Raw genomic sequence first — 12,329 nt, 5'->3', positions numbered from 1 at the left:
AAGTAAATGTCAGCTGAGCAAACAAAATTCTCACAACGATTTCATGTGACTGAAGTAAAAGTTAATTTATATGAAGAAAGGAGGAGAAAGATATATGTTCTTGAAAAGGAGAAGCTGAGGAAGAACACCATACCTAAATTCACATGATTCATAACATCTAGAAAAGGTCTGACAAATCACATCTTATGCATGAGACAGAGGCACATGGAGAGGGACTTCCCCACCACAGGCATATCTTCACATTCTGTCCCTTACATAAAAGCATCTCACATGCAAGCATTCACAGCAATTCTGGAAGCAAGGTGTAAGTGATAATGTGGCATGATGTATATTAAAATTAAGAAGTATGTGGGGGTAAAGAGATTAAATGTCATTGGCACAAGATGATTTTATTTCTGCAAATTCATGTAAGTCCTATATATCAGGATATAAAATAAATTAATGCAATGTGATATTTTCTAACTCAATACTCAAAGCTCAGCACACAAAACAATGATTTTTCAAAGCAGTTAATGATGATTTACGAATGAAGAGTCTGCTTCAACCACGATAGAGCACTGTGGTTCAAGCGCTGACCACTCCACCGTCAGAGCACACGGCCGTAACGCAGGACAACCATCCTCCCACTTCCCTCAGTTTATGGCTGTGAACATGGACAGGAAGGGGATCAAAGCAGAGGGGATCAAAGTGTCTTCTTATGCCTATAAAGCCAGTCATTTTCACAATACTCTTCTTCCTCCTCAAACCCAAACACTAGAGCCCTCCACTCCTTACCCTTTCATCTGTTTTCCTGTTTGGCAAGACAGAAAGATGAAACACGGGGTATCAAGACACATGAAAGTTATAAAGTAAGGTTACTAAACAAAATTATTTTCTAGCAAATCAACAAATATGCAAAAATCTAGTAAATAAGAGAATCTCCCATAAATAAGGCTCAGCTAATGGTTTTATCCCATGAAATAAGCTACCTCCCTGTCTTCCATTCAGGAGAAACATAAGCTGTATAACCCTGATATGTTTACATGGCACCTTCTACATCCTGAACAATTTTAACAATAAAGAATGATACAACTGTCATGAATGTTGTCATGAACAACAGCTTCCAGGTCAACACTTTAAATAAAATGATCTAAACACTTAAAAATGATCTAAATTATACTGATATTACAATATTTGTACACGGGCTGCTTTTTTAAAATAGAGACATATATATAATAGGATAAAGTTTTTCTCTGTAATATATAGACATATATAATAGGATAAAGTTCATTTTTCTCTGTAAATTCATCTAAAAGTTTATCTGTGATTACACCCTATCAAGATCAGAAATGTTAGATTATACTCAGAGATAGGTAAATGCCTCAGAAGTGCTTTTACTATCAAAAGAAATAATGATATTAAGAAGTGCATGTATTTTCATGCATCAAAGTGTAAAGGTCGCTTCACTATCTTTGCTGTTTCTATAGAAAGGCAGCTGACACAAAACCAACTTAATTCAAGATGTTAAAATTAGTTAAACAAAATTAGCCAAAGCCCTGAAGTTGAATCACATGATCTTGGTGTTCTGGGCTGATGGATCCCTCTGATCAAAAGGAGAGTAAACAGCCAAGTAAGGTGCTTCTGGAGTGTATTAGGTCCCCAATCAACGACGTAGGATCACTGACCTTTTAGAATAAAATGCAGAGTATAAAAACGTTGGTGACAATTTATTTAATTTAGGATGAACCGCTGATAAAGTCTTCATACCTCTGGAAACAATCTGTATAACCACCTTGAAAATACAAGTAGCAAACATTCCCAACACTTGCACTCTGAGACCCTGGAGCACAGGAACTTGTATGAAGCAGAAAGGTTTGATTCCACGACCATTCAGCCTTTAGCCCTTCACACCCCTACCCTTTGCCAACTTCTTGCTCCGTCACCCCTCCAACCCAGACTCCATCAGCAGGAATTTACAATTATGATGCTCCCACTGATGCAAAGAGCTATTTTATAACAATGCTTTCAAACAAAGGAAAACCACGTGACTCTTCTATTACTTAAATGTAACAGCATTGACTTAAGATTCTAAGTACAGAAATGACCACTTTTACTATAAACAAGAGTTTATTCTTCAATCACAGTCCTTCTGTACTTCCCCAAGTTAAGATTCTGGGTAAGACGAACATGAGGCACTGTATCAGGGGTTCAGATTTTAAGATTAATTTCAAAGTGAGAGAAGTCAAACCTTAGGACTTTCTAAGAGACCAGAAAGCTGTGTTCATATTATCCCTCTTTCTGGTTTCTATTATAAACATTGTAAGGTTTTAATCATATTCATACACATGAAATCTTTTCTTAAATGGAACAAATCAGAGTTTCTGTGCTTAAAATGTTATGATTCAAATTCCCTTAAAAAAAATAATCACCATTGACAATAAGAGTCTGAGCTATGTAAGTCTAGCAGAATCATGAGGGGTACACATTAGTGGCCATGTTTAAGCATGCTATGATGATAGCCTTCCAGAGTTTTCAGCTGAGCTATTTAAGATATGTATCTGCTCATATGTAGATACATTAAAGAATACTTATACATGACTTAATAAATTCAGATTGAAATCTGCCTATAAATTAAATTCCCTAAATATTACTTACTTCCACTTATTTATGTCTTCTACTGACAAGTTGTATTATATTTGCAACCAAGAACTCACTAATATAAGGCCCTCTGAAACTTCACCTTCATCTAGCAGACAGTAAGACTGACCTCTGAGGTGAGCAGAATGGTACACAAGTTATGTTATTTTTAATTAAATCTTCATTATCTTGATGTACTATGAATTCTCAGACTATAAAATGACTCTCTCTATAAATATAGTTTAAATGTTTAAAAACTTAAATTTTTAAAACTCTAAAAAGACAAAAGAAATTCTTCCCTTTACATCATTTCCCATTACATCAGAAATATATTTCTTCCAGTTAATTTGCCTCTCTGAGTTAAACCAAAGACCACAATTACATTCTGAAGTTCAAAAAGGACCAAAAATAATAACATATGCAAAAAGTGATTAAAAGTGATATGCATTAAGTATTAAAAGTGATATAGTTTTGGCTTCAGAATTTTATTTTAGAGGTTGTGCAAGGCCAGACTATGAGCCTGTTTGCAAACCTGAGAAATCTATCAGATGCGTGAGATAAAAGAGAAAAGTGAAAAGGCAAAAGTAAATACATGTTCCATGTATACAATCATTCAGTAGTAATATAACCATTCAAGCTCACCATCGATTCAGTTAATCATGCAAAGTAACCATTCACATGCCTCTCTTCACATGAGGCACATTACAGTGATTTCTAGACCTTCTGCTAATTTAAAATACTTGTGTTTATTAAAAAGTAAGCTTTAAACTTGATTTAAACAGTAATTAAATAATAGAAGCTCAGGCACTCAACTGAAATTAAGACTTGGGTCACTTTGGAAGTATTAAAGATAGTGTGTAAGAGCAGTCTATAAAAGTATTGCCACAGGCTGATCCGCCTGGCCTGGACATGCTCCCTTCTGTGTGCATTTTCAGTGGGACTGATTCTTCTCACCTCCATCTACTGGTGCTGCATGGAGGCTGGGGTGATAATGGGCAGTTTATTCATAAACACAAATCTTCTCCTGAAACATCTTCTAAGTGATGTGTTAACATATTAAAATCACAGAAAATCTTTCCAAAATACCCTTTGCAACACAAAAATATTTGTCACTATCACTGATGGCATCTAGCTTCTTCAGATCCTTTTCCCTTTCACAGAAGATTTCAATTACAAACAACACTACCCAATGAGTGATTTCGTGTAAAATATCTTCTTGCAAATTTTCTTAATGTCACTGATCCTCTATAAACTCTAGAAATGTATACCGTCAACTTGCACAACAGAGTCCCAGTGCCCAAGAGGCTCAACACTCATATGTCAGTCATGGCTGCAGGGCCAGGGAAATGAGCGTTCTGCTGGGCTCCTGCATTCTTCACATTGTGCTCATGGACAAAGGCAGGGTAGTTTCTAGGTGCAGGATGGGGTGGGGACAAGGCCCTTGTGTCCCACTGGTTTCCACCACGTTGAGAGCGATCACCGGCAGCCGAGAGCCTGGATGGTTGGGGTGGGAGGGGAGCACAGTTAGTCAACAGGAGAAGATGAAGGTGTAAGAGGCAATAAAGGCGGCCATGGGACCAGCATGCAAAACTGCCACAAGCAGTTACCAGCATCTACTCCATGCAAGGAGAGTATTCAAGAGCAACAAATGGGGAAATCCACAAAGTTACATGTAGTGGAAAATGGCAATATGGAAACATGTCAAGTAATCAGAGTCAGGTGAATTAAATGAAGAAGGAATTTCACCGAGAGCAAGACACTCTGCATCTGTCCCCAATCCTGCTATCAAAATCAGAGGCAGAAAAGTTGCCTGAGGTCCTAATGAGAAGAAAAAATGCTTATAATCTACTTCATTCAAGTATCTGAAAGGATAAGTTTACATAAGGACAAAGCCACATACAGCAAAGGGCAATTGTGAAAAGTTATTTCACAAATCAAGTGGCATAAAACTGAAGTCCATGAAACAAAATTCAGAAAGAACATTAAAAAAAAAAAATCTGCCCTCACAGAGGCTATGTAATTGGACATCAATGTTTCCAATTAACAATGGAGAAACACTGTTCCTTCTACAGTGAATTAAATTCAACAGATACAGATAATGTGATGAGAAAAAGCCCCTCCAAGAAAGTGTTAGTGCCTTTTATCACAAGTGCTATAAGCAAACATATGAAAGTAAGAGAGTGAAACATGCAAAGAAGCAATTTCTGATTAGAAATGATCAGAGTCCTCCCGTAGAAAGAAAACAGCTGCCAGAGTTTTGTGCATGACCAAAAGGGCAGCACACATGTAAGGTAACTACAAAGGGAAAAAATCACCCCAGTTATAAAAATGTCTAAGGACAGACATTCTATTCAACTAAGGCCTGCATCTTCATCTTTCTTCCTTAAGGAAACTGAAAATAAATTAGCTAAAAGGATTTTCAGGACAAATTTGGAAGCCTTTTTTGTTTTTTTAAACAATAAAATTATCGCCTTCAACTGCAATACAAGCTGTTCATCAGATCTAACCCAGAAATAGCAGATCTAGCCCTCAATATAGGGTCTCTAAAAATTTAGAAAATTAGGTTTATGTTCTCCCGTACATATGCAAGATTTTCCGCATAGTATTCAGTTTTGTTTATAAATAGTTAATGAATTTTAAATACATACATTCTCAAAAGATAGTTTAAATATTGGGTAATTCTATACTAACATACCAAATCATTCACTCAAATAATGATGTCATTTAGAAGATATCAGCAATAAAAAGCTACAGAACTGAACAAGGAGTACATTTAGATTAAACTGGTTAAAAGTTATCTGCCAGAAATAGAATAGTCCATTATTCCACCCAACCGTCCAAACCCAGGGAGCATTTCCAAATTTCATTAACATCACTTTCTAAAGGAGGACTGTTTTATATTCATGTGAAAGTATTAGAATCAAAGCATGCAGTAACAGAAATGGAAATGTAGATTTATCTTAAGTTAAGGCTGGGGAACCCATCAGCTCCAAGACAGGCCAGCTCCACGCCTAGTGCCAGGCCTTGCTGACATACACAGAGGCGTGCTGGGCCGGAGGGCCACCACTCTGCTCCATTTCCGCAGAGGTGGTCACAATACAGTTATATAGAGGGGGACACACAGCTCCAGATTTCTCCTTCTTCCTGAAATTCAATACTCAGAGACTCAGCATTCTTTTTTCAAAGTTTGCATCAAAGGAACTGAGTAAATGCCTAACAAATCATTTAAACAGATTTAAATATGTACCAATTAAAACTGAGAAGCTAAAGATTTAAACATTATACAGATACAAACAAACCAGATTCTCATTCTGTATTAACATAAAATGTAAGCATGTATTAAATGAGCTCTTTTCTAATTGAAATCTCAGTACTATGTTTCCTTGCCAAAGACGTGGCAGTAACGAGGAGACAAAACATAGCCTCTTACTGGAGCTGCGTTTTCATAGGAAACTGAAGAAACTGTTTTTAATGGCTTAAAAAAAAAAAGACTAAAATTTGACATGTAGAAACCTCACTGTTTGTCCTTTAAGTGTGTGCCCACGTGCACACACACACACAAAGTACCCCAACCACATTCTCAAGTAGAAAGGGGGGAAAAAAGGATAATGGGAGAAAACAAGGGCAAAAATCTCCTTGATCTTAGAAACTCATCAAGTTATTTGGAACTGAAGCAAAAATATGTCCAATCATCAAAAGCAAAGCACCTTGCAGTTAGTTAAGCCAAAATAACAGTGAAAAAACAATTACATGGCAAAGACTGAAAATAATCACCAACCACTGTTGACCCACCACCATGAAGGAAGAGCTGGTTGCACAGAAAGCTGACCCAAACCTTGAGATCACCAACAGAAACTCATTAGATTTCAGGTACTACATAAACTGAGAGCAAGAGAAAAAGAGAAAGACCCTATCAATTATCAAAGTTCATTTCATAAACAGACATAAAACTTGAACAGATGATGCCCAACATGACCACTCAATCAAATAATCCCCAAGGAGCCCCCCAGGCCACATACATTCATTCAGGAAGGGATGAACCTCATGGATTAACCCCGTAAGCCACAAAGTATCCATATCTGTGCACTATTAGTCTCAAAAAAAAAAAAAAAAAAACCCTGGGACTCTAAACAAATGAAGTATCTTCCCATCATAAGATTATTCCTCCAACTCTTCCCCATGGAATATTTCATGCTTTGTTTTACTGGACTATAATTACGGTTCTGTTTTGGCTTTATCTCTAGTCTTTAAGAAAGAAAACACAGCCAAAGCAATAGCATCACGTTGTGTAGAATAACGTGGACTGAAGACATGAAAGGTCCTATCGAGTAGCACTAAAGTCTTTTTTTAACAGAAAACCACTGCCACTCCCAGCTCACGCTAACCAGTCAGGAGAGCCATCTCACAGGCTTCACTGACACTGTCACCCTGTTTCATCTGCATCCCTTACTCATCCCAATATGATAGCTCAACAATATGCTTTTTTTGTCAGCTTACAAATAAGAATAATTTGTTTTCAATCATATTTCAAGTAGCCTAAGATTATGGCTGGGGATTCAGAACACCCTTAGGCAAGCAACACTTTATTTTGGTTTAATGAATAAACGAACCATTTCTTGTCGCGCTGGTCTGTTAAAGGACTCCTTGGAAGATTCTCGACCTCCGCGACCACAGGACCAGCGGGAACAGAAGGAATCACAGGCACAGTGGACCTCACACCCCAAGCCTTTGGACATAAATTATAAAAGATCTCTTCACTGGTAAGTAGAATATTAACATGGAATACTAGCTACACAGTGAACAGATATGATAGTAATAAACACAGCAATAAACAAATGCTTGAAAGTTATATACCACCTTTGGGACAGATAATAATCTAACTGAACATTAGTATTTTTTCCATTTTACAGGATTTATAGGGTCAGAAAATGTTTTATTATAACATTAAAACCTTTTCTATTATAACATCTTAAGGGAATAAAGTAGCAGGTCTCATATGGTTGAGCCATTTTACAGATAAGAAAAAGAAAATGCATAAAACTTTCCTGAGGTTATACTAGTATGAGAACTGGGTTAATACTACTGCTGTCTATCACACTGATAATTAACCACAGTATTCTAGTGCTTTAGAAGCTTATCTCTCTTACCTGTTGGGAACCATTACTCTGAGCTGAAACATTGTTGTGAACACTGTAACAGGGGAAAAAAAAAAGAAAAGAAAAAAATTACCATGAGCCCCTAAAACTAAGCACAGACGACGTCCAGAAAACACCTGCTCTCACTGGCAGACACTCTGCTGCTCGCTTGATGCTTCCATATACCTGTGTTCTACTTGTGCTTTAGATACACACTTCACTCCTAATCCTGTTTATTCACTGGACAACATCTGTCAAAGACAGCAAAATAAAGACAGCTGCACAAATGATTCCTTGAGGCATTAAGTGCAAACATCCACATAAACTTACCTGTCACTTCTGTATATTCCTACCCTCTCAAGATTTTCCAAGGTCACTCAGCATTTTATAACTCAATAGGCCTTACTATAAACTTAGAAGCTTCTCTATACATCCTTCTCCTCCAAATGATTTACAAGTATGCCGTTAAATCTTTAGTTTAGGCTGTGCTCATTCCCTTCCCACTTCCCCCAAAAAAGCACTTAAAAAACTCAGCATATAATACAACATAATAAACAAAAACAAACCTCAAAGCTGGCTAAAAAAAGAACAAATATTCAACAAGAACTCAAAGATGAGATACTGACACAACAGAGTAAGGTAAATATAAGAATTCACTAACTTCAGACCTACTAACACAAGAGTAACTCGTATCCTGAGAAAAGGAACTCAGCTAAGGTAACTGAAAATATATTCAGTATCATTAAAAAACAAAACAAAAAAAACTTCTCTGAAAGTGAGAAAAATAATCTATAGATTTAACGAGAACATTGTATTCCAAGGAGATAAAATGCAGAATTAAATACATTCAGTTCCTTATTGTTATATTACTGACCTTCAAGGACAAGGAAATAACACTTCAGAGAAGAGTTTAAAGAAATGTAAAAGCACATCACTGCCAGTATCAGGCCAGCACAGAGTTCTCCACGGCAACCCTCAAAGAATACCATACCCAGCCAGGATGTCATGCCAGCAACAGGAAATGGGCAAAGCTTCACAAACACAAAACTACTCTGAATACAGGATCCAGGAGCCTTCTCAGAGAGGGAGAACAGAACAGAAGTAAATGATGATGGAAGACACCAATTAAGAAAGAACTCAAGATGAAAAGGCCTTGCTAAAAGGCTAGGGGAGGAGGAATAACCATTTTATATCTCGTATTTTACTAACCACAGCTCTACTACAAGTCAAAGTCACCAGAACAAGCACCTCCACTGCCTGGGTTCAAATCCAAACAGAACCACTAGCTTTGCTCTCTTAACTGCAGTTTCCTTATTTGCATGGGGCTCTTAGCAAAGCACAAAGAACAGTGACAAATACAACTAAACAAATAAACTAAATCTTTAAAAAAATATGTTTAGTGTAGAATCTGTTGCCAAGGCCAGTGGGGAAGAAAACACCTGTCAGGCAGAATTTCTTTTACTAATCTTGCTGTAATTCCCAAAACACACTGTGTTATATTCAGGAACTCTTAAATCTCCATGTTAATGAAAACCCACTCAATCTGTATGGTTCAAAAATGACACATCACTATATGGCCCTTTGGTTACACTCTGAAGCTTTTCCTTCAACTGGGAATAACTCCAGTAGGTGATAGGTAAAAGATGATGGAATAAAACGAGAGGGAAAAAAGCACTTATAATAAGTGATACAGGACTCTAGCTCCCTGTTTTAGAACAATTTGGAAGACAGGAAGCACTATCCTCTCATCACTGCACCTATTCTTTCACCTCCACTAGTATGAAAGTAACAGATTACTTTTCATTACTGACCCAATGCAGCTTCTTTTTTAAAGAAATGTTTTGCTCTAATGCCGTCTCTATGTATCATTTCTTCCACCATTTCTTCTCTTCCTCTCTTTTCTGTCTTCAAGACTGTTCACTAAGTCTGTGCAAGAAGTACTACTAAATGAAATGTGAACTGTCCTTTAAAATGTCACCTCTTCCTAAGATAGTTTATATTAGTCAAGACTCATGAGGGAGTAGTTAGAAACTAACCTCAGCCAATTTAAAAACCTGTTATTCAAACAAGCACAGTTTTTTAGGTCAAACGGTTGTGCTTTTTCAAACAGTACTGTTTTCCATGGTTCACTGGAGCAGAGCTGCTCATGCAAACAGAAGTCCAAGGGCAGGAATGAAAGGGCGTTCCTGCCAGTCCCAGGCCAGGTTCTCTCAAGCACTGTTAGGAGCAGGGCTCAATAACTTTCAGGAGAGTGGCCCTCCTATAAGTGTCATTCCTAAAATTTTATTCTAATTAAAAAGTAATAAAGTATATGCTTAACTACCCCATTTTTGCTCTGTTTTCCAGAGCCAAAAGCATCGCTCAGGAAGACAGAGTAAAATTTAATAAGGTTAAACTAATCTCAATTCTAGAAAAGAGACTATATAGTCATATTCACTTTTTGGTCAGAAATCTATATTTCATAAAAATTAAAAGGAGGACAAACTCCTGCAGATAAAATACTTTTTCAACTACATATCACTTCTTGAATGTTTTCTTTTACATTTCTGCAAGAATCTCTTCACTTTAAGCTCTAATATTCTGTCCCAGCCTGTTTTTCAGGGAAGCAAGACATGATTAATTAGACAAACAAAAGACAAATAAAATACTTTACATGGAACACCTCTTAACATTTCTCCACCACTCTTCTTAAAAGCATAACTTAAAAATAAACCCAAGAAAAACTAAAGTGCATAGCTCAGAAAAGGCAGAAAATGTTTTTACTTAACTAAAAATTCACAGGGCTTCCCTGGTGGCTCAGATAGTAAAGAATCTGCCTGCAATGCAGGAGACTTGAGTTCAGTCCCCAGGTTGGGAAGATCCCCTGGAGAAGGAAATGGCAACCCACTCCAGTATTCTTGCCTGGAAAATCCCACGGACAGAAGAGCCTGGCGGGATACAGTCCATGGGACTGCAAAGTCGGACACAACTGAGCAACTAACACTTTCACTTTCAAAAATTTACAGTGAAAAAATCCCTCACCTTTCTTCCTACTCTACCGATTTATTTATTGTTAACCGCTTACTGACATTTAAAGGAACTTTAGAGGAATCCTTACTCAAAAAACAGAGTGCTTCTGTGATGAGTCACTAATCATAGCCTGGCTTTACCGGCTTTCTAAATGAAAACAAAACTGAATACGACATCACAAGGTGAGACCAACCCTACTCAGCACCCAAAACAACTCCTTCTGAAGGAGCTCTAGTTATACACTTGCTGCATAGGAGATTATACAAGTTTTTTTTTTTTTAAGAGAACAATACTAGATTTGTATGACTCGAATCTGATAGTTTACCAGGCATTCCAGGAGCCTCTGCTTCACACCAATGGTTGAGAAGCATTACATGAAACTACACTATTACTATTAATTGAGTCATCAGAAGCAGGACTTCAAGAATCATGGTTTGAAGACGGGGCAAATCCTCTTCCCAGCAAAACAAACATTTGGCTGGTGAAAATTATTTTTTAAAAAAAATCATTAAAAGGAATACATCAAGTGGAGACATTTATTCAAGACAATCTACTCAGTCTGAGAGCTGAGTCTGGCACCTGAAACCCAGTTTTCTCTCCTCCTGGTTCTCCTGTGTTCAGTGCTGTGGAAGCCTCACTCCACGTAGGTGAGGCCAAGAAGACAATCCGCTCCCTGCATCCAGAATGTAAATCAGCTATTTTAAATATACTTGAGAACTAAAAAACCACATGTGGAGAAATAAAAGTATGACAACAGTGCATTCACAAATAAAGAGTATTTTAAACAAAGAAATTATCTTTAAAAAAAGAAATTCTGGTGTTGAAATGTACCATAACTAGAACAAAAAGTTCACTAGAGGAACACACAGATTTTAGCGGACGAAAGAACCAGTGGCTTGAAGGTAGGTCAAATGAGATGATCTAGTCTGAGGGACAGAAAGAAAAAGAATGAGGGAACATGAACAGACTCGGAGGTCTGCAGGTCCCATAAGGAGAGCAACATGCGTGTAATGGGAGTCCTGGAAGGAGAGAGAAAGGAACAGGGAAAAAATGTGAGAAATAATGAGGGAAAACTTCCGAAACTTGACAAAAACAGGTAAGCCATAAAAAAGCGACCAGAAGGGAACTGGATTGACCACACTTACACCAGACTAAGTAGGCTTTAATACAAAACAGTTACTGGAAAAAGAGAGGAACTTTTTTTGTAATAAAAGAATAAAATAATCATAAACAATATGTGCACCTCACATGAAGTTCTAATACATGAAGCACAAAGAAAGAACCAGACAACTAACTGGAGAGTTTAACAGTCCATGTTTAATAAAGGATAGGACTAGCCCAAGATCAATGATGAAACGGAAGTGAACAACAGTAAGCACCAAACAGCCCTAACAGGTATCTACAGGACATGATGCTCAACAGCAGAATAAACAGTATTCTCAAGTACACACACCTGGACCACTTTCCAAGACAAACTACATTCTGGGCCATAAAACAGGCCTTGACAACTGCAAAGGGATCAAAATCATGTAAAGTACATTCTATAACCACAATGGAATAAAATAGAGA

General features: G+C 37.2%; 1 protein-coding gene across 6 annotated transcripts in view; it reads right to left on the bottom strand.

Annotated features, from left to right (window-relative positions):
- Window positions 1-12,329, bottom strand: part of EPB41L5 (erythrocyte membrane protein band 4.1 like 5) — a 159,071-nt gene that overhangs the window by 78,467 nt on the left and 68,275 nt on the right. For 5 of the 6 annotated variants that reach the window (XM_070476323.1, XM_070476324.1, XM_070476325.1 and 2 more), the window contains 2 exons: window positions 7,764-7,806; window positions 7,227-7,342 (listed from right to left, as the gene is read on the bottom strand). In XM_070476323.1, coding sequence (XP_070332424.1) covers window positions 7,227-7,342; window positions 7,764-7,806 — 159 coding nt within the window. Of the gene's footprint in view, window positions 1-1,687; window positions 4,111-7,226; window positions 7,343-7,763; window positions 7,807-12,329 lie in introns of those variants that run through there. The other variant, XM_070476328.1, reaches the window with a different exon arrangement.

The sequence above is a fragment of the Odocoileus virginianus genome, chromosome 13 (assembly GCF_023699985.2).
Source record: "Odocoileus virginianus isolate 20LAN1187 ecotype Illinois chromosome 13, Ovbor_1.2, whole genome shotgun sequence".
NCBI classification, from domain to species: Eukaryota; Metazoa; Chordata; class Mammalia; order Artiodactyla; family Cervidae; genus Odocoileus; species Odocoileus virginianus.
Note: the sequence above shows the minus strand (reverse complement) of the source record. Positions and strands in the feature narration are given on the sequence as shown.